General features: G+C 37.0%; 1 protein-coding gene across 2 annotated transcripts in view; it reads right to left on the reverse strand.

Moving 5' to 3' along the window:
• Positions 1-23,232, reverse strand: part of iqgap2 (IQ motif containing GTPase activating protein 2) — a 225,485-nt gene that overhangs the window by 163,615 nt on the left and 38,638 nt on the right. For both annotated transcript variants that reach the window (XM_039758410.1, XM_039758409.1), the window contains exon 2: positions 14,517-14,616. In XM_039758410.1, the coding sequence (XP_039614344.1) occupies positions 14,517-14,616 (100 nt within the window). The remainder of the gene's footprint in view (positions 1-14,516; positions 14,617-23,232) is intronic.

The following is a 23,232-nucleotide window of genomic DNA, read 5'->3' on the forward strand; positions in this document are numbered from 1 at the left end:
TAAGTAATGTGGCCTAGTTAAAATATATAGTCAATCAGTGTGAGAACAAAAAGAAATATGTATTTATCCCTTTATTTGTCTAGTTGTTAGGGCTGTAGTCTGCTATTACAATTTCACACACAATGATACAATCACCAGTTAACCTAACCTGTACATCTTTGAAATAGGGCCCAAAAACAACTACTAAAGAGTCACAAGGCCAGCATGGAAACTGCACACAGACACGGACTCGGGCAGAATTAGCACAAGATCCTGTGAAGCCTGGGAGCTGCAGCTTCAACTGCTACACCACCACACTATAAGGTCATGGTTAGCTATAAATGTGTACTATATGTAATATGTAAATGTGCTTTTCTCTTTTAGGTTCTAAGTTTCAAGGAATGTCAGAGAAACTGATACCCATGTCTGGATAAAGTTATCAGTATTATTTCTGCAGTTCACAAATTAATTTATTTTTCACGCATATCTTTAGGGCAAGGTTTATTACTGCAACTGCATTTGCACAACTCCCAGGTTAAAGACCTCTGAAACAACTACAGAGGTATTATTCCAGAAAAAACTTTATCCTCAAAACAATTCCCAACACTAAAGACATACTTATTTATATATAAAAAGTTAATAAAATGAACGGTGAATATCAAAAATCAATTAAAAGAATTTTATTAAACAGTAAGAGGATTATAAAAGCTTAACATTTTATGACTTCAAAGTAATTATTCTTAACTCAGTGCACTTCTCAAGTGAAGTTTCAATAAAGAGAAATAGTCTAGCACACTCACAGCCTTTGCTGTAACACAAAAGTATGCACTTTCTAAAATAAATGATGCAAGTTTAACTTTCTAATTCTTGCAAAAATTAAAAATAGCTCTATGCCACTGTCCAGAGTGGCTAGAATTGTGGCAATATAGTAATTTTATTAAATATTTTGCACTTTAAACCTGATTACAGATACTATTTAAATCAGTTTAAGAAGGAATTTCACAGCCTGAACTCACCAATAACAAGTCTGTATATAATTTAAGGGGGACCACACAATGAGATGAACAAATATAAAAACAACATATAAAAACTGTACGTAGTCAGAATATATGTTTTGTATGAGTTCTCAAAAAAGCATTTTGCACAATCCTACACAACTAGTTTTAACTCAAATATTTAGGACCAGCTCTAACTATGGTGTACAAAAATCAGAAAATAAAACGTTGGATAATCATATACTCTTGCTAAAATTCTTTATAAACTTTGCTGCATGTAAAGAGTCTTACATTTTTTATAACGCAAGACTAGAATGAGGCCAGATTAATGTACAAATAATGCTTATATTCTCGGTCATCTTCATCTTGAAGTGGCAATGTTAACTGGACTTTGTAAAAAAAAAAAAAACAAAACATTATACTGCTGTAAACATTTGGAAAAATGTAACTTTTTCCTTTGGGACTGGATTGACATTAAATGCGACCTTTTGCTGTACTCAAGGGCTAACTTACTTAATATGATAAAACTTGTAGAAAGTAGGGCAATACTACCTCTGCAATATCTGGATGCAAAAAAAAAAAAAAAAAATCACATGCCAATATATTATTTACTGATGTTTTCAGAGTTCATTATAATAAATTATTCCATCAGAATATCACATGAGGTGTTACCACAAGCAACGGTAAAATGACTACTTCCTTGAAGCACATCGATTTTTGTGGTGAAATCTGGTTACCGAGGATGGAAAACAAAAGTTTAGAGATTATTTAATATCCATCCAACAGCACGGATTAATAGGATTATGATTGTCATTTGTACAAAGTACAGTGAACTTTTTACTTGCATGTACTAATCCATATCCACTAATCCAACACAGTAGCATCATAAAGAAATATAATTGTTGTGTTAGACTTGGATATCCTTGTGGTAGGCTCCAGCTTCACCATGACCCTACCTAGGATAGCAGCTTTGAAAAATATGGATGGATGAATAAAATATGTTCAAACAGATGAAAAAGAATTTCTATACGGATAGAAAATAAATACACAAAATGGTGACAAGATGACATTACCATAAAAATGATAAAAAAAAAGAAAAAAACAAAGAAAATAAAAATGTGGCCTCTGTTAGGCTGAACATGTCTGATTATTTAAATCTGGTCATGCTAATTAGCATGTTGTTTTCATCCATATAACTTGAATGTTTTTGGAGAGTTTTTTTTGGAAAAAGAGTTCCGACTCCGACCCCAGATATTTTAAGTTCGACTCCAACTTTACTAAATGATGTGCTTCCAACCACAGAAAACATTACTATGTTAACTGGTTGGAAGTTACTAATTTATATGGTAAATTATGATAGTCATCCAAATCTCATCCTGACTACCAGTAGTTCAAATTTGTCCTCTCTGGAGGACATATGTAAACCTGAATATCTCCAACCCACTGCATACTACTGAATTAACTCCTTTTGCCATCTACTGAGGACATTTAGGGCTTTTCAATGATGCCAAATGTGAAGGGGTGGGGCTTTGGTACCTTTCTCTTTTTCATTAAGGAAAATGGCGTCCATCACTGCAGGCACATTTTATGGGAAGAGGAAAAGTAAGTGCATTGTACTTTTTATTGAGCAAATTCTGGCTTGAAATGTTGGTGGCATATTTAATGTAAGTCTTTTAACAACACATTTAAACATTGTCTGAATAATTTTAACTGTATTTTAGTGTAGTATTTAAGTGTTAAAAAAATGTTCTCTGTAGTGGACATTTGTAGTTATTTCCTCCACTTTGTTCTGTTTTTTTAAATGACAAGAAAGGGATTCATTCTCAGAAGCAGAGAGAATTTTACTGCGAATTGTTGATGGAGACTCAGATATTGAGTTGTCTGATGAAGAAGATCAAGATGCAGTGTTTGAGGCAGAAGCAGAGGAAAATGATTCAGAGAGTTCTGAGGATGAAATTCAGGCAGGGCAAGCAGATGCAGAGGAGTCAGACAAAGCAGAACAGTCCACATCTGAGTCCAGTCGGCGTCCACTGTGGAGCAAGAATCCAAAGTACACCTTGAGTTGGTTTTATAAAAAAATAACTTATTTTCTCTTACAGTTGAGACTCATTTTAATTGTGTTTTTCTCCCTTTATTACTTTTAAGATTCAAATTCCAACTCGATGATCCTCCCATTATTCAGAGTAATGATGCCATGACACGCCAAAACTGGACCCCAATGGATTATTTTAAGCAGTACATCGATGAGTCCGTGTTTGAAGGAATGGCCCTGTGTACAAATCAGCGTGAAGTCCTTGTGTCTGGAGCAACACTAAATACCACTCCTGAAGAACTTAAGACATTCTTTGGAAATTCTATTTACATGGGCTGTCTAGGATATCCAAACATTCAAATGTATTGGGCCTCAAATACCAGAGTTCAAATTGTGGCAGAATCCATGACCAGAAATCGGTTTTACAAGCTGAGAAATTCCATTAAGATCGTCAACGACCTTGATGTTCCAGACGATGAAAAAAGAAGTGATCTCTTGTGGAGAATCAGGCCCCTCTTGACCAAAGTAAACAGGAAAATTGTGCATTGATGAGCAAATGGTTCCATTTACTGGTCGCTGCCCAGTGCGCCAGTATGTACCGGGCAAACCATACCCAACTGGACTGAAGGTGTTTGTCTTGACTGCACCAAATGGTCTGGTCTTGGATTTTGTAGTCTACCAAGGCAAGACTACTTTCAGAGATACAGGAGGAAAAGGCATTGGAGAACAAGCTGTTCTTCATTTGGCAGAGTCTGTTCCCCAAGGAACCCACCTGTTCTTTGACAGGTTCTTTACAACGGTCAACCTCCTCGACACCCTGATGACAAAAGGGCTGACAGGAACTGGAACCCTCATGAATAACAGGGTTCCAAAGGAGTGCAAGATCATAGGGGATAAGCCCTTCAAAAAGAAAGGAAGAGGGACATCAGAGATGGTAGTTAGACGAAACCCTCCTGAACTTGCTGTCATAAAGTGGTTGGACAACAAGCCAGTTGTCATGGCATCCTCTGCCTATGGCATTGAACCTCAGGACACACGCAGAAGATGGTCCAAGAAAGACAAAAGGTTTGTCCAGGTGTCAAGGCCACTGGCAATTGCTGAGTACAACACCAACATGGGTGGTGTGGACTTGGTTGACCGAATGTTGAGTTTCTACAGGATGGCCTCTCGCACTCGGAAATGGACAGTGCGTGCAGTATTCCACTTTTTTGACTTGGCAATCACCAACTCGTGGCTTCAGTATAAGAGTGACTGCCAGTTTCTGGGGAAGAAACCACTGAAGTTCCTTGACTTCAAACTGCTCCTTGGTGAGGAGTTGATTACCCGGGCTCAAGCAGGAATCGCAAGTGACAGCGAAGATGACTACACTCCCCCACGTCAAAAGTGGAAACGGCAGCCAAATGCAGCTCTGAGACACTATGGCGCCATCCATCTTCCAGAGATGGTGGACGAAACACATGCATCAAGGTGTCGCAGATCTGGCTGCAAGAGCAAAACATATGTGACGTGCACGAAGTGCAAAGTATTCCTTTGTGTTTCCAAGAAGGGGAATTGCTTTTTGAAGTATCATACCAAATAAGCACAACAAAGCAAAATAAAACAGACAAACAAAAGTTATGATTGACAGTTATGGATGTTAAACTCATTCTTATGTTGACTTTTTTGTATTTTCTTTGGCACTAACTGATTGCCATCAAGATTCAGTTTCACATGTATGGCGTTCCGATGTCCACTGTTGTGGACACATGATATCTGGAAAATAAAAACTTTTTTTTGAAAAAAAATGTTTTCAGTATTCTAATTACCCTACAAAGATTAGAGAATTTAAAAAAAAATGTGATTGGACAATATTTTTTTTCCTGGTAGTCAGGAGGTTAAATAAAGAAAAAGGAGGGTGCTAAAAAAAAAAAAAAAAAAAAAGAAGATGTATTGTAGCAGTGTTCATCGTGACTGGGATCCACCAAGACTTTTCATTCTGGTACAGGCAAGAACTGGCAATCAGCACTGAAAATTGCAGATGGAGGAGTTTCTATAAAACTCCATTAAAATATATTATTGCTTAGAAAATTAACGAAGACTATAAAAAGTCTTGTAAACCTATTAAGAGACCCAATCATAATGACTTTTTATGATGCGATTTCTGTGTGCCAGATAATTAAAGCATATTAAAAAACCAAAAAAAAAAGTCAGACATTTGGACAAGGCTTTCACCCCCACACCAAACCAAATCATGTTTCTGGGGGAAACAAGATATGCTCCCTGATAGCATTAAGCATTAAAAAAAAAAAATAAAATAAAATAGTGAATGGTTTTGAACTTGTGTATGAAGAAACTTGTTACTATGATTTTGATAGCAGGTAAAATGTTATGTGCAGCTTGCTCATTACTTTGTTGATAATGCAGATTTATTTTCATTAAAATAAGAATACTCTAACATATCTTGAATTACTTTTATTCTTTTTTCTTTAGAGTTGGACACACGCAACTAGTTTGAATTTACTGGAAAACAATGAAGTACACAGGATTAAAAGACACTTCCGAGCATTGCTCTAATGAAGGTATAATATAAGCAAGCCCTGGTGCTTCATTGTCACTCAGTGTCACTCTGCAACTTTATCTGCATGGCTTTTTTGAACTGCATAGCACGTGGCATCCCCTGTGCAACATTTGCAGCCACTTCCACCAAGTCTGGTGAAGGCGTCAACAGACTCAAAAGAATTAAGTGTAAACTAAATTACATTTGCAGTTGGTGTTTCAGTGTGTTTTTATTAGTCTGTTAGCCACTAAATATCTGAAATGGGCGTGTGAGAGAGTAGAGAGATGACAGGGAGTGTGCTAAGGGGGATGGTGAGTAGGGAAGAAATGAGGAAGGGGAGGAGATAGTAGATGTTGCAATAGTATTTCATTGGGTAATAGTAATACATTTTTTGAAAAGAAATTGTCTTGTGACTTAAGAGTAGTGATGGGAAAATGAGACATTTTAACATGTAGTATGAACGAAATTTAACACCTGTAAGGTCATAAATGAAGAAAGTAAGACAGAGCAACATAAAGTTGTAGTGATGGACTGGAAGATCAGATTCAGGAAGAAATAAAACAAGGGCGACCAGTGACAAGGACCAAGTGGTGGAGATCCAAAGAAGAAGGGCATAGCAGCCATATTTATGTTTTCTATGAATAACGTCTAAATACAGTATAAAATGATAAAAAAGGGAAATGAGTCGTAGAATGGATCCATTGTAGCATTTGGGTCTACAAAAGCCCAATATTATTTGGTCTAGTTTCAATTTGGACTGCTGAGATCAAATTATGCTAACAAGTTCATTATTAATCAAAAATATCACTTTTTACATTTAGGCTTTTTGCCATAAATATTTTATTGTAAACAGTTTTGTCTTGTGTTCTTGGTAGAGTTATTTTAGTTGTGATTTTTTCATGTTGTAATGTTTTCAATTTCTATATATAAAATTATTAATTATGTAAATACAGCATACATTTACTGTATATGTCTACTTCAATTGCTTAGACAAAATCAGTCCATAGATTAACTGATAAATTCGTCGTCAGACTAAACATCTACAAAAATCATAGTCTGTGAAAATCATAGAGGTCACACCCAATGAAATTTTGGGAAAGGGTTATAGAGAGAAGGCTTAGGGAAGAGACCACTATAGGTGAATATGGGTTTAGCTTTATCCCAGGAGGAGGAACAACTCATGCAATCTTTGTTTTTATCTGTGCTTCTCTATGAGTGGTCTCCATACACATTTTTGCATATGGTGTTTATTGATTTGGAAAAGGGTTATGATAGAGTGCCATGTCAAGAGTTATGGAGGTGCACAAGAGAGAAAGGAGTACCAGAGAAGTATATGAGAATTGTCCAGGATATGTATTGGGGAGCGAAGATTCTGGCTAAAAACAGTGTTGGCATAACAGACAAACAGGGATATTCTTTAAGTCCTTAACACTTCGATCTGGTTATGGGTGCAGTGACTCATAGTAGAAAAGACCAATCTTCCTGGTGCATGCTTTTTGCCGATAATGATAATTAGACAATATTTTGCATCCTTTAAAAATGTGCTTGTAAAAGTCTTATTGATCTAGCTTGGCCTGGTTAATAGGATATTAATTGCAGCTTACCAACAAGATTAATGGAAACATGTCTTATTTATTTATTTAAAACAGAAGTACAATATTAATATCACCAGTCAAAGTATTACTGAGATCAAACAGTGCAAGTGTGAGTAAACCATTTCAAAGAGGCCTACTGGATTTACACAAAAAATTACACTAAAACCAATAAAACTATTATAATGAGAGCGTTTTAAACACTTACCCTTAATGTAAAAGATATGATTCCAACGGGAATTAAATACTAATCATAACTGAAATACAGAGCATGAACATTACAGTGTGGATAAACAAACTGCTTTGCTGTAAAGAGAATTGTGCAGCATGCAAACAAGAACAAAAATCTAATATACTGTACTATAGTGTAAAGTTCTGCACAGGCAAAAAAAAAAAACTATTGTGTTTGTAAACAACTTCTGCCATATACTACACAAAAGATACAAAAAAAAAACTAACATTTTAAACAAATTAATAACGTCATGTTCTGTCTAATAAGATATCAGAAAAAATTTTTAAAAATTGTAAAATTCTACTGAGGAAACTTCAAGTTGTGAGACAAAATCACCAGTCTTTCCACAGCATTTGGCTTCAGAGCACTATGGTTAGGTTACATGTTACAATATTTCCTCCAGTGCGGAGAGCCCTCCAGTTTACTCATTCAGCTATGGTCAGTTATGCTAGCTTAATTAGTGGTGCGCTGTTAGGTTAAATGAGACAGTGAATGTGTGGACTCTCCACGCATGATTTTGATTGTTTTTTGCAAAATGAGTAGCATACTCGATAATTAAAGCTTGTACATCATTAAAACAACAAGATATTGTCATAGACGATATATGTATATGTATCATCTTTCACATATCTTCTATTGTGTGTTCAGAGATGCTCTTCAGCATACTGTATTGTAACCAGTGATTCCTTGACTTTCTGCTATCTTTCTATCAACTTAACCCAGTCTGGCCTTTCTTCTCTTACCTCTGGCATCAACAATGCATTTTCCCCCCCAGAGAACTGCTGCTCACTGGATATTTTCCTTATTCGGATCATTCTCTGTAAACATGGTCGTGCATGAAAATCCCAGCAGATCAGCAGATTCTGAAATACTCGGAGCAACCTGACTAGCGCCAACAACCATAAAAATCACCTTTCTCCCCCATTCTGATGCCCAGTTTGAACTTCAGCAGGTCGTCTTGACAATGTCTACATGCCTAAATGCATTTAGTTGTTGCCATGTGATTGGCTGATTAAATATTTGCATTAACAAGCATACTAGAGCCCACAAACTGAATAACACTTTCAACTTTTTATTGTATTCCGGTTTTGTGATAGACAATCCAGTGTAAAAAATATCAAACAGATTTTTAACCATATATAGATATTTGTTACGTGATTAAAACTATAATTGTCTTTCCAGTTTTATAAATTATTAACAGTTTACTACAGTTTCGTGAGAATTTACTTTTGACTGCATATAGTCTCAACTTGTGGGGATGCATTTACTGTAAGATTACCTGTCCCATTCAGAGAACACAAAGATAGTGTTGCAAGTATTACTAAAGTAAGAAATGCTGTTCAGCAAAAAGCATGGCATGTGATCTTTAGTACAGAATAAAGCACACAAAACACAGAAATAACATAATATTTTCACACAAGATATTTCCTGAAAATCTGACTAACACAGGCAAAATGACCCAGTTGCTATACAGTACGATTGTTGTCTGCATCAATGCATCAAGAAGGTTTTATTGCTATTTCAAAATGGTGGTTTTGATGCTGATATGTCAGACTTCAAACTAAGAACACTTAATCCGATTATCTGTAGGTCTGATTATCTCTGAAGTGGAGTTCCAGTTAATCTTAATATCGTTCAAAAAACTATAAATGAAAGAAGACTACAGCCAAAGTCAGAGAAAATGTAGGACTATTACCATTCTGAAAATACTAGTAATTCAAAAGTAAATGTTTGGGCCCCAACAATCTGTCAATTCAGAATATCACGACATGATACCATTTTGTGTGCTTTTTTTAAGCCTAAACAGAGTTAGACTATCTGGAAAATCATTTTAATTGTAATATACTCATATTATTCTGACAATAATGGCAACAAAGGGTGCCGATACTAATTTAAACTAAAGAGCAAATAGGTTTTCTAAAAAAAAGTACCACATTTCTCGGAGTAATATAACATTTTCTAAAGCTTTAAATCATGTGCATACAATATTTAAAGAATAATTACAAAAATAGAAATGTCAACACCATGAAGGTGTAACAAGATGAATACCAAATGTGGCATGACTAAACATTCAGCACAATATTTAAAGAGATGGTCAAGTGATGTCTTAAGGTGAAGTCTTTGACCTTTGTCAAAATGATAAACAAATCTTTAACTGAACTTTAATTGTGGGATGATGTACTCTCTTCCACAAGAGAGCATGATTAGATTACCGATTAAAGCAGAGTTTCAAAAGCTTTTGGACTTTGGAAGAGATCAGATTACTGCCCGGCCAAGGCTGGATTTTTTATCAAATAAGATGTGCATACTGTCTCCAATGAACAATGTGTGTGGCACCAGTAGAGACCATTAGAGACCAAGATCAACAAATAGGATGGATGCAGATAAATGATTCTGCAAACGCATTCTGTGATATTTTGTTACAAAACACAGTAGATTCTAAAATGTCTGTGCATTAAAAAAATCCAATGCCATTCCATTTTTAGTAACCATGTGACTATGTCCTTGTTAGGTGTTTATATATTTAAAAAAAAAAAAAAAACTAGCAGTTTGTGCAAGAACTAAAAAAACATTTACACTGATGTTTGCTTTTAGTTGATGGAACAAAGTCTACTATTTAAAGCAGTTTAAATGGGTTGTGAAGGTAAGATGTATTATACATCTCCCTAGCCCACTAGAATAAAAGAGACACATGAATATTAAGAAAGCAAAACAAAGTAGCATAAGGAGGACAGTGAACAAATAATAAAGACATTCTTTAGTAATATGCATCTGTTCATACTAGTTACTAAACACTTAAAGTGCCAATAACTGATAATTCTTTGGTTTTAACTTGAAGCATATTTTAGTTGCAGACATTTAAAATTTTCAAATTGTAGCTTTTGTATTCACTTTAAGAAGATGTATAATGCATTACAAGAAGATAAAGGCACAATTCAGAATGTACTAATATATTTTTTAATAAAATAACTATTAAAAAATGGATGTTATACTTTTAAAATGAAGTTTAATCACATTTAAAATAAGTGAAATCCAAAAAAAGACAAACAAACAGAGTTAAACTAACGTGTGTGTGTGTATTCAAAACATGTTTAAAGTGAAAATCCAGTCCATATACTGTAACTTTTACATTGTCCTGTTTTTTTTTCTGATGCATTTAACACCTAACTAGTAAGAAAGATTTCCATGATCACATTTTTACCTTTTCAAGAAAGAAACGTGTTTCTCCTTGGAAGCAACTTAGCCTTTCATTCTTTATCATCTACTTTATCTTTTGGTATAATTTCCACTTTGAATTCAAATGAGTTTTCGCTCTAGAGGAAATATGCTTTTGTGATTTATATGCAATTGTTGCGGACTTGAATGGGCATGTTTGGGTAAGTGCTGAAGGGTATGAGGAAGTCCATGGGAACTTTGGGTTTGGTACCAGGAATGTGGAGGACAAAATGATTCTGGAGTTTGGTGGTGAAATTAAAATGTTTGTGACTGTGAGATTCACTATGCTTGATAATGTTGCATATGAATCTTGTGATGTAAGGAGCACAACAGACCATTTTCTGGTGAGGAATGTTGATTGGGACATGATGAACAAAAATGTGAAGATGGTCCCTGGAGAAGGTTGTGTATCACGACATCACTTGGTTGTATGAGATGTTTTAGTCAGACAGGGTATTCTACAAGGAAGCAAAGTGCTAGAAAAGCAGCTTACAGTGCATACTAGACTATGAGACAGCAGTCTGCAAGTTAGCCACAGAATAAGGAAATAAAGCAGAACATGTTTGGTATCACAAAGCAAATGGCTTTAAAAGTATTGAAGGAACCATCGTGATTGATAGTAATGCGGTTAAGAATACCTAGAAGTAGTAGTGCATTGGGGTGAACGAGAAGAACAAATGAGATAATGATATTCATTTATGGGGAAGAAGGACTAAGCTGTAACTTTTTGAAAGAGGAGGTCGCAAAAGCAATAAGAAAACAGATAGGTAAACCATCTGGACTGGTTTTGGAAATGTTGAAGGAAGCAGAAGGTATTGGAAGTGAAAGGTTAAACCAGTGAAACACAATTGTGTGTGAAGGAAGGATTCCTGAAGAATGGAGAAAAAAGTATACTCACTCCTGTATACAAAGGGAAGGATGTTTTTGGAGGAGGTGATGAAGGCATGCAAGATAGTGCTTAAAAAAAAAGAATCAGGGAAGCAGAAGAAACATAGTCCAAGTGTACTTGTTGATATCAGCATGACAGGAACATGACAAACTGGAGGTTTAAAACTAGAAAAATATTACTCTGAAAGATGATACATTATCAAACTTAAATCACATGACCAAAGTAAGCCTTTTTGCACTATAGATTGAAACTCTTGCAACAATGGTACCATTTAAAGTTAAAAATTCACTACAGCAATAGGATGACAGTAAGCGTATGATGTTCAGCAAAGAATACAGGAATGCTGTCCAATTTTAGTTATTTATGAACGTACTATATTTTTAATTATAAGAAATTCCTGTAAACATCACTTGCCAAGCCATCTTCACAAGTACCGATAACTAAGTTAGGGAATCTAAATATCATTTATTTGTTAACAATGGTTGGACAAAAGTGTTAAAAAGGTTTAATTATAAATTTTCTTTTTCAACAAAGATCTGGCAGGCTAACAAAGTCCTTAGAGGGAAATAAATAAAAAAAAAAAAAAAAAAAAAAAAAGAATGTTAATTATGCGGACACACCTTAGAAGGCGATAAGTTATAGAACCAACACCTCGGGGGGGAGTGCTCAGTTTGCAAGTGCAGTATAAGACTAATCAGCCAGTGTTGTCAAAGTCTAGCTATTTGAGATGAACCAACATAATTACCTGACAAGTAGAACATCAGGAGTAACTGATTGAATTAGATAATTAATGAAGCTATTGAAATGAAATTCATTGAGGCAACTTAATCTTGACAAATTAAAATACAGAACACTTGAATGATAAAGGTTTTTTTACAAAAACACCAAACAATTGTTAGCACCTCATGGATTTCAGAAACTTGGGAGTTTCACTTGGGTCTGGGCCTGAACCCAGTTTGCTTTTGGCATATTGTTTTCTGCATTGTTATACTTTACATATCCTGGAACAATGTTTGCAAGATGGTCAAGTAAGTAAAAAAAGGATGTAACTGTTGTGGTAACCAGCTCCCCAAACACCCAACACAACAGACAGAGACACAAGTCCCAGCACAACACAGACTTTATTCAGAGTGGGAAACGCTTCTGTTTCTGTCTCCAACTTGCAGCACAGTATAACAAGTACCAAATACACTGTCCTTTCTTCTTTCCACCTCCACACCTCTCTAACTTCATCCACTTCCTCCTGACTCTGGCTCCCAGAGTAATGGTGGCTGGTACCTTTTATAGGGCACCCGGAAGTGCTCCAGGTGTCCGGTGATCTTCTGGCAGAACTTCCAGGTGCGGTGTCAGTCCTGCTAAGGCAGGCTCAGCCGTTCCCTTTGCACCCCGACAGTATTGCGCTTCCATACTCCAAACCCGTGGCAGCATAGCAAACTAGGGGGCTGCCCTCTGTCATCCCAGGGGAGGCAATGCTCCATTCAAGCTTCTTCCCCTGGTCCTTCCCTTAAGAAGGTGCCCTGGCCGGAAAAGAGTTTTACCAAATGTTTTGTCTAATCAAAACTTCAGATTTTTGAAAGAGTTGTTATTAATATTGTAGAGAGAAAGAGCAACAGAGAATGTATTTAGTAATTTTTAACATTTCTTGCTGCTAGAAATGTATTCCAGTTCATAATATTAGGAGGCAATTCTGCCTTTGGGGTTTGATGCCATAACAGATTTCTGATTTGTTGTCAGGGACGTCATGATACCAGAAATTTTATAGTTGATTTTGTCAGTTTTCACTGGGATAATAAACACTTTAAAATGATAGCACTTGAGATCTGAGTAACACATTTTAAAAGACAGCACTGTTAAAAGAAAGGTCAAGAAAAATCAATTATCTACTCAGACTGCAGGAAAGAATAAAATTTACTGATACAGTGTATGGCTTGTGTGCTTGTCTGGGAAGTAAAATACGTGTGTGATCTAGGGAAAGTGCAAAGGAATATTATTCATAGCTCATAGTCCATAGTGGGGGACTATAATTGTCTAATACATAAGCGGTGCCACATTTTTGCAATGACATTAAAAAATCAAAAATAAAAACTTAAGGTTCTAGAGTTTATAATTTTTTAATAAGATTATAATTTTTTAATAAGATTAAAATCAACCTAACAAAGATGCACTCAACTAAATCTTTGAAGCAGCAAAAATTAAGATGTGTTTCCAAATCTTAATTTGAATAAAAATAATAAAAAGCACTTTGAGCATGGGAAAGCCATTTTATTCTTTATTTGTTCTTTAGAATACGTTTTTCTGTCTCAGCAAAATGGCTTAAGGTGGATAGATTTATATGAACTAATGGTGGGGAAAAAAAAAATATTCAGCACTAGTTTTACCTTCTGGGCTTTACATATGAACATTAAGAACAAAATGCATCTAATAAACAATGTAGCTTGTAAAGTTAGCCAAGTCTCACTGAGATACTTTTTGAAAGATGCCAAGTTTCCAATTCAAAGTATACTATTTACATAGTTTTGTAGAGACGAGAAAAAGTTAAAGACACTGCAAACAAAATACACCTTTGATTGATTAATTCTCTAGGTGTTAAAGTCAATTCACAGCATTGCTTGGGATCATTATGGATGTGCAACAGGCTAGGAAAAAAGGGCTTAGATGTACTTACTGCTCTGTAAACAATTCAATACTGACAACCAGCACTCCCATTACTATCAAAAAAAAAAATTTTCGATTTATAATGTAAACTAAGGAAGGATTCAAATGCTACCAGAAGAGAAACACTGTTGACTGAAATATGTGACTTCAGGAACTTTTATTTTGACTAATATTAAAATTTATGGTATACCTAATATTAAAGTAAAACTAAAATCATTTATCAAGACTAGAAAATTAAAAACAAGTACCAAAAAAGTGTCTTAAATTTCCTACTCTAATTATATTTTTTACTGTTTAGCATATTTCCTTCTTTCATCTGTGTAAGCTTTACACTCCTGCTTTTGCTAGATGTTTTACTCATTAAAAATAAATAACTTATTTTTGTTTTACCTTTTGGCTTCCTCTAGATGACAAAGATACTCATAAGCAATGTTCTGCCTTCTCCTTTCATCCATTTCCTCTGCAGAAAGCCGCTCATCATCCACAATTGCTGTTAAGGTAAAATACGTACATCAGCAAGTTACATGTTTGTTAATGATCAGAATGCATTGAGCTATTTGCCTGAACCAGGCAGGGAAATGTTAAGGTTTAATGCTGCACAAATGTATATAAACAAAAAAGGTCTTCTTTAAATGAGGTTGAGCAACATTAAAATCACTTTGACTTTAAAAATAATCTGTCTAAAAGAGGACTTTGAAAAATACCTATAAGCCCTATATACCACAATCAGTTACTGAACCTTTAAAATTAAGCAGTGCAACCAGAACTAAAGCTGCTATTTAGGCATCTTAGTGATTTTGAATCTTCCTTTACCATTTTTATCCTCCATTCCACCCAGAATCCTTAGTCTTGCTTGTGAAATGTTATAAAAAATAAATAAACATTTATATAATTGATGTAATGCTTATTTATTTCATATATGCAGTGGGCCAAAAAGGAAATAAAATCCAAGTGTATTATAAAAATAATGAAGACTTACTTAGCCAGAGCTATGGCGAGTATTTCTACTAGAGGAGACAAAATGCAGTGTAAAGAACAGGTGACCTAGAAGTTTTAGTTACCAGCACAGTACTAGACTAGTTTTCTCTTCATCTTATCTGCCTAATCTGGGAAAAGCTAGAGAAGTACCAAGTTACACACAAATTGCTTCTTAAATTTGTTTTACATTTACCAACATACAGGGTGGGAGCAAAAATAACCCAGCAGGAAGCCAGGAGGACCTAACAGCATATACTGTAGAATGTAGCGGAAAAGGTGGGGAAGAAGGTGCAAAGTTAAACAGATGTAGAGGGCAGGAGTCTCAGTCATAGATACATAAGTAAACCTACAATTAAAAGGTGGACTTAGACCTTGTTAGTCAATGAATTTCACAATGTTTCATACTGTAATGAATACCTGAAATCTGACAGTAGCTGCAAATCTGCTGATTTACCCATCTATTTAGTGAACCAAATTAACCTAATAGGAGGGGAGTGGAGGTCTGTATTAGGAACAGCAGTCACAAAGCAGGATAAAGTCTTGACAGAGCACCCGTCAATAACAGGGCATACTTGTACAGACATTTTTATTCATTCATATTAGGTCTTTTTAGAGTTAGCATCAGGAAATAAACACTAAATTTAAAATATTTTTAGATAAAATAAAGGCCATTTCATTTAATTGTGATAATAAAAAAGAACAATCAAACATCAAAATTCAGTAGGACATGCAAATGTATAGGACAGGTTTGTATGTTAAAAAGCAAGGCAAAACATTTATTTTTATTAGGTCCAAAAATTTGATACCACAACTTAGACTACGATCCCATCCATAATTTAATACATATATATTTATACATTTCTAATACTGGGCATCTTAAAGCAAGTTTACTCTTAAGTGGAAGTGACATGTGACAAAATTCTGAGCAGCAGCACATTAGTGAATATGCACATCGATGAGCGATGAGATTTTACATGTAAAAAGGTAGCTTGTTTTTTTTTTAATTCAGTTTTATTCACTCCGTCACGTTCACACCCGCAACCCCCCAATCTGACACTGTTAGTTTTTAAATAAAGACATGGTGCAATGAAGCTCTTTCGTTGGAAAGGGGTGTGTGGCGCTCCCGATATCCAAGCAAAAGTACGAAGATCCAAGTCTTTAGAGTCCTTGAGCTTTCTGTCTTGCTAAATGGTTGTGAGACATGGATGCTATCCAGTGATCCGACATGAAGACTGAACTCCTTTGGTATTCTGTCTCTCCAGAAAATCCTTGGGTACCACTGATTTGACTTTGTTTCGAATGAGCAGTTGCTCATGGAGTCCCGAATGAGGCACATTACCTGCATTGTGAGCGACCGTCAGTTACAGCACTACAGCCATGTGGCACGTTTCCCCAAGGGTGATCCAGCTCGAAAGATCCCCACCCCCCCACCACCCCCCCAGAGTGGCTGGACCAGGCCAAGGGGTCAACCACGTAACACCTTGCTGCAGCAGATAGAGGGTCATTTCCGGAGGGTGGGACTGGACCGCTGTCTGCCTGGGGTGTTGCCAACCGGGATCCTGAGTTGTTTCGTCATGTAGTGGGTGCGGCAATGCACTGTACCAGTGCATGCTCCCCAACCTGACTTGACCTGAACAATGAACGTGCCTCTCCCTCTCAGAGTTAATGGTGTTTTTCTCCATCCTTTTCACAAGAGTAGCGATGACCACAGTTGGGGCTGTAGTTGATGCCTGGTCAGAACCATTTGTTGCAGCGATAATCAAAGATACAATGTCCCATGACAGTGATCAGAGTAGGATTTGAGCTTTGACAACAAGGACACCCGTGTAGAATGTGTGAAAAACGATAGATTTGCTGCGATCTTGGACATCTGGAAATGTTTTGTTGAGAACTATGTTTTGAGTTACAAACAAGAGCAACATATTACTGTTGATAAGCAACTGTTTCCAAACAATGTCAGTTGTCCTTTCTTGAAATGCATCTCAACCAACTCTGATAAATTTCATATGAAGTTTTGGATTGCGACAGATTTGGAAACAAAGTGCATGTGCAATGCCACTCCTTACTTAGGAAAAGATCTCAGTCGTCCCACAGGAGAAAGACTTTCCGAGACCATGGTCATAAAGCTTATGGAGCAGTTTCTGTACAAAGGCAGAACCATGACAATAAACAACTTCTTCACGTCACTTTCGTGGTCTAATAGTCTAATAGAGGTGCAAAGTAATTTAAGGTGGCCCGGGATTAAGATTTTTTTTTTCTAGGCTTAAAGAATTCTAGTGTTAAAACCCCTGACAGGTCAGGTGAGAAGCATTGATTTCATTCAATGATGCCTCACTACAATGGCACAATGTCAAGGGATGGAATATATTAGGTAGCAAGTGAACAGTCAGTACTTAAAGGTGATGTGTAAGAAGCAGGAAATATTTACAAGCATAAGCTGATTTAAAAGAAGCAGATCCTATGTGGGAACATTTTGGGTTACCACTGAATTACGACAGCAGTGGACAGTGAACAGTAGATCGCATGAGGATGGTGTGTCAACAATTGTAGGGTGTGTGTGCGGAAACACATCAAACATGCCAACCCATATTTAATGGCATTACCCAGAAGTTCCTACCACCAGAGCTAGGCCAAAAAGAAAAAAAACAGGAGTCCATCTACAAGTATCATTCCAGGACCAGTTTCTTGACAAGTTTTATAATGGTTTATAGGAGCTCATGCAAAAAGAAAAAAAAAACCTTGAAAACAAGTTTTTAAAAGGAGTTAACATTTTGTTGAAAACAAGCTAGCACAAGTGATTTATGTTCTCAATGGAACATAAGGCATCTACCACATGCTTTGATTGAACTCTGTTTCTAACCCTACTGATTTTTTTTTCCAATCTCCTGTAAGTCATTTGCAACGGTTCAGTGCCTAATTTGCCATAATCCTCATCTTTTCTTGGCAAGTGAATCCATTCCAGAGCTTTCTTCATGTTCATTGGGTTTAATATATAGCAGGTTTGTATGATTTTTTGAAATATACCAAATTGTGATGTTTTTAACAATATTGCATCTTAAAAGATGCATTACCCAGATATGACAGAAAACTTCCTATAAATGATGGACCTTGGTTATTACAGTGCAATCTGTTATATGAATGTATCAGAAATACTGTATACATGTATACAGTACAATATTTAGATTTTTTTTTAACCAGGGGCTAGTGTTTACTTCACTGGAACTCTTTAGGTCTTCAAACATGCTACATACAATTATCCTTAACTACTACATACCTACCACAGATCAGTCCTCGTTTTTCCTCTTCCTTTAGTTGGAAGTCACACAGGAATTAATGCAGTGTACTAAATACCGGGGATTCAACACAAAATTTTACAGGAAGCTGAACTGCCAGAGTTGGTTGGCTCTGCCCTGTTTCTACTTTGTGAACTGAAGCATTTGCAATATTGCATGTATTATACCACCAAGAGGGACAACACCACCCCACTTGTTCTTCAAAAGACATGTATATAAATGTGCTCAACATTTCAAGGGAGACAAACTCAAAGTCTCAGGCTGAAATTGTAATTTTTTTATACCACATCATGAGGAGCAAAAAGAAGCTGACAGAATTGGGAGTACAGTACTGCATGTACCCAAGGACTGCACTTCCTCTTCCTTCTCCATTCCTTTTTACTCATATTGAAGCAATACCTAACCTCACATGTACAGCAACTGGCACCTGCACTCAAGCATTACAGCATGCTTGGAAACCATGTCTTGTCTGAGCTTTACCAAACGTTTGCTCTTCCACTTTGATTCTGCTGCCAGCCTTCATTTGCAGAAAGCAGCAAACCTTATTTCTCTCTGCAATTCCTTTCCAGCACATGGCCAAAATAGTATTATTAACAAATATCAAAAAACACACATGGGTTGGCTTTTTTCTATATTCTCACCAAATTGTAGTCAAATTGGCCAAAGCATTTTTTATAGAGTTTGAAATATTTAGTTTTTCTGTTGTACAGGTTGTTCTTACCACAAACTACTTAAATACTGAAATGTACATTTTTAGCGAATACCTTCTAACCAAGATGCATTAATACTGCCAACTTTCAGCTTTAACTAAAAAGGAAGTAGTACTTTTGTTGATAAATAAGTTAGTCAGTCAGTCAGTCAGCTTTGCATTCTATATACTGTATTATATAGTTAAAGAAATGATCCTCAATTGCTTTTGACACATAAAAAGCACACACCTTTCACTTAGTCTAAAGTTACTTTGACTCATTTGCTTTTTTCTTGCAGGTGTTGAGAGATTAGATTTACATCACAGGCAAATTCAAGATCTTCAGTCCAAGTAAATGCATTTCATTGAAGCCCTGTTCAGCCTTTTGTCACCCTCCTTGTGATCCAATACACTACTACACGGACTGCTGTCAGGAATAGTATGCATCCCTGTTTGACACTATTATCTACTTTTATCACTTCAGAAACCTTTCTGTGATGCCATACCCTTGTTTACTAATTTTCAATTAGTAGTTTTAACTTTTCTTGTACTTGTATGGTATTCTGCAGGAATCCACATTTTCCTCTTATTAACAATATCAAACACTCAAAGCCAATGAATCTGACATACACTATTCTATGGCACTCTGAAGATGGCTCAACAGGAATTCTTTAAATGCATGCCATATACACCCATCAGCCACAATATTAAAATCAGGTAGGTCTCCCTCGTGCAACCAAAACGGCTTTGATCCATCGTCAAGGCCTGGACTCCATAAGAACTCTGAAGGTGTTCTGTGGTATATGGCACCAAGATGTGAGCAGCAGATCCTTCAAGTCCTGTAAGTTGAAAGGTGGGGCCTCCATGGATTGGACTTGTTTTTCCAGAACATTCTACAGGTGCTTGATCTGACTGACATCTGGGGAATTTGGTGGCCAAGTTAACACCCTGAACTCCTTGGCATGTTCCTCAAACCGTTCATAAACAATTTTTATGTTGTGACTGAAAGAGGCTACTGCCATTTTGGAGATGCTCTGACTGAGTCGTCTACCCATCACAATTTGGCCCTTAAAAAAGTTACTCAGATCCTTAAGCTTACCCATTTTTCCCGCTTCCAAGACATCACCTTCAAAGACCGACTGTTCACTTGCTGCCTAACATACCCCATCCCTTGACAGGTGCCATTGTAATAATATAATCAATGTTTTTCAGTTCACCTCTTTTAATTTTGTGGTTGATCAGTGTAGTCTGAGCACAACCTGCACATGCAGAAACAAAATTGTTTTGATCCCAATTCACTACTGAACACTGGCCTCATTCTTTTTAAAATTATTCTACACCAATTAAACATATATATATAAAATAAAGTTATTAAATTCTAGGGTTGTCATGATACTAAAATTTCATAGTTCAATACGATACTAAGAATAGTATTGAAATATGACACCATTTTCGAAACCCAGTACAGTACGCTATGCAACTCAATTTTATTTAAATGAATTGCAGTTCTGTATGCTTGAAAATCAAAAATATTGATGGAAATAGAAAGTCATTCTTGTAGTCATTAAATGCAAAAACTTCCTGTAATACTTTCTGTAATACAATCTGTTATAAAAAGGTAGAGGTAAAGTTCTGTAAACAATAAAAAGTTTAAATTCGGTTATTTTACACTGATTAAAATAAAGTGTGTTACTGAGGTAGTACAATGAAATGTTAATTTATTAAGTAATGCAATCTTTTATAAAAAAAAAATACATATATAAAAATTTAAAAACTAAAAACATCAATGTGGTCTTTTGTTTAGAAAAGTAAACAGAAAAACAGACCTCTAACACAGCTTTGCATAAATGAACACCATGCATATTGCATTTTTGTGTAAAACTGTGATGTCTTCCTCCCTGCATGCGCCATAGGTATCTTACTTGTCGGCGGCTTAGTGAATCCACGCCCCTTTTTTGTCCTCTATAACTAACTTATCAGGTCTTTTGTTATTTTTAAACGTCATAATAAATAAGATCAATTTAACCTAAACTGCATTTTATAGAGGAACCCCAAATTACGCACCAATCACAATATGAAGCCTATGCCCAAAACAAGGTAGCCTCTTCCAGTTATTAATCCGTAGTGCACTGACGACGTTAGCGCCACTGTCTGTTGTCATGCAAACCATGCGGTCTTCTCGCAGTGACCATGATGCCAGCACATCTTTCAGACCTTGCGCAATGATGTCGTCAGCGTGATCTTGTAGGAAGTAGGATGTTTGCAAACAAAAGCTTTGCAGTTGCCAGTTTTCTTCAATGAAATGCACCGTCAGGGAAAGGTATGGCTTGGATGTTCGGCTTGACCATAAATCCGTTGTTGTGGCAAAATGTGAAACCATTTGCAGTTTATGCGTCAGAGTTTGGCGACACGAATCATACAACTTAGGCAGAGCTGTTTGACTGAAATATTTTCGGCTAGGCAGTGTGTTCCTTGGGTCTAAAGTATTCAATAGCTGTTTAAAACCATCTCTCTCAACCACTTGAACTGGCACCATATCTTTTGCGATGTAATTGGTGACGGTGTTTGTTATGTCATGCCATCTGTTGCTTTTCTTGTCGTAAAGCACTTTTTTGCAGAATGAGTCCACTAAAGTTTGCCGAGTGTGTTTTTGTGCTTGTACCTTGGTTACTTTAGACTTGTGCAGGACAGTTGGCTCCTTAAGCTTTTCGTATTCTTCGTATTCTGTGCGGTGGTTAGTTCGCAAATGGTAAAACGTGTTAGTTGTTGAGCTGTCTTTAACGGCAACCGATTTACCACATAGTTTGCAGATTGCCGTCTTTTGAGCAACAGTCTTTTCAAAACCAAACCACTGCCATGCGAGTGAGAATGAACCACGTCTGGCAATTAGTTCCGACGAGGTAGATGGCGAGGCTGTTACATTATCTGGTACTGTTTGTTCACTCATTTTGAGGCAGTGAGCAACGCTAACTTGCGGCTTGCTGGACGTTCACGCCTACGCAACTCGCTTTGCGCACGCGCAGTAGTCTATACTGTTGCATTAGTGAATGAGCGCTTTCTTTTCTTTATCGAGTTACAAACCCGATAATTTAAATTCCGGACATCGCTAAAACAGCAATTAAGACATAATCTTTTAAAAAGGGGGACCGGAGGATGTGTTCCAACTACAGAGGGATCACACTCCTCAGACTCCCTGGAAAAGTCTATTGGGGGGTTCTGGAGAGGAGGGTCCGTTGGATAGTTGAACCTCGGATTCAGGAGGAACAGTGTGGTTTTCGTCCTGGTCGCGGAACAGTGGACCAGCTTCACACCCTTAGCAGAATCCTGGAGGGTGCATGGGAGTTTGCCCAACCAGTGTACATGTGTTTTGTGGACTTGGAAAAGGCGTTCCGACAGTGTCCCTTGGGGAATCCTGTGGGGGTGCTCGGGAGGATGGAGTACGGACCACCTGATAAGAGCTGTTCGGTCCCTGTACAACCGGTGTCAGAGCTTGGTCCGCATTGCCGGCAGTAAGTCGAGCCCATTTCCAGTGAGAGTTGGACTCCACCAGGGCTGCCCTTTGTCACCGATTCTGTTCATAACTTTTATGGACAGAATTTCTAGGCACAGCCAGGGTGATGAACGGGTCCGGTTTGGTGGACTCAGGATTGGGTCACTGCTTTTTGCAGATGATGTTGTCCTGTTTGCTTCATCTGACCGTGATCTCCAGCTCTCTCTGGAACAGTTTGCAGCAGAGTGTGAAGCAGCTGGGATGAGAATCAGCACCTCCAAATCTGAGACCATGGTCCTCAGCCGGAAAAGGGTGCCCTCTCAGGGTTGGGAGGGAGATCCTGCCCCAAGTGGAGGAGTTCAAGTATCTCGGGGTCTTGTTCACGAGTGAGGGAAGAATGGGCCGTGAGATCGACAGGCGGATCGGTGCGGCATCCGCAGTGATGCGGGCTCTGCATCGGTCTATCGTGGTGAAAAAAAGAGCTGAGCCGTAAGGCAAAGCTGTCAATTTACCAGTCGATCTATGTTCCTACCCTCACCTATGGTCATGAGCTATGGGTAGTGACCGAAAGAACGAGATCGCTAATACAAGCGGCTGAAATGAGTTTCCTCCGCAGGGTGTCTGGGCTTTCCCTTAAAGATAGGGTGAGAAGCTCAG

The sequence above is a fragment of the Polypterus senegalus genome, chromosome 7 (genome assembly GCF_016835505.1).
Source record: "Polypterus senegalus isolate Bchr_013 chromosome 7, ASM1683550v1, whole genome shotgun sequence".
Lineage (NCBI taxonomy): Eukaryota > Metazoa > Chordata > Cladistia > Polypteriformes > Polypteridae > Polypterus > Polypterus senegalus.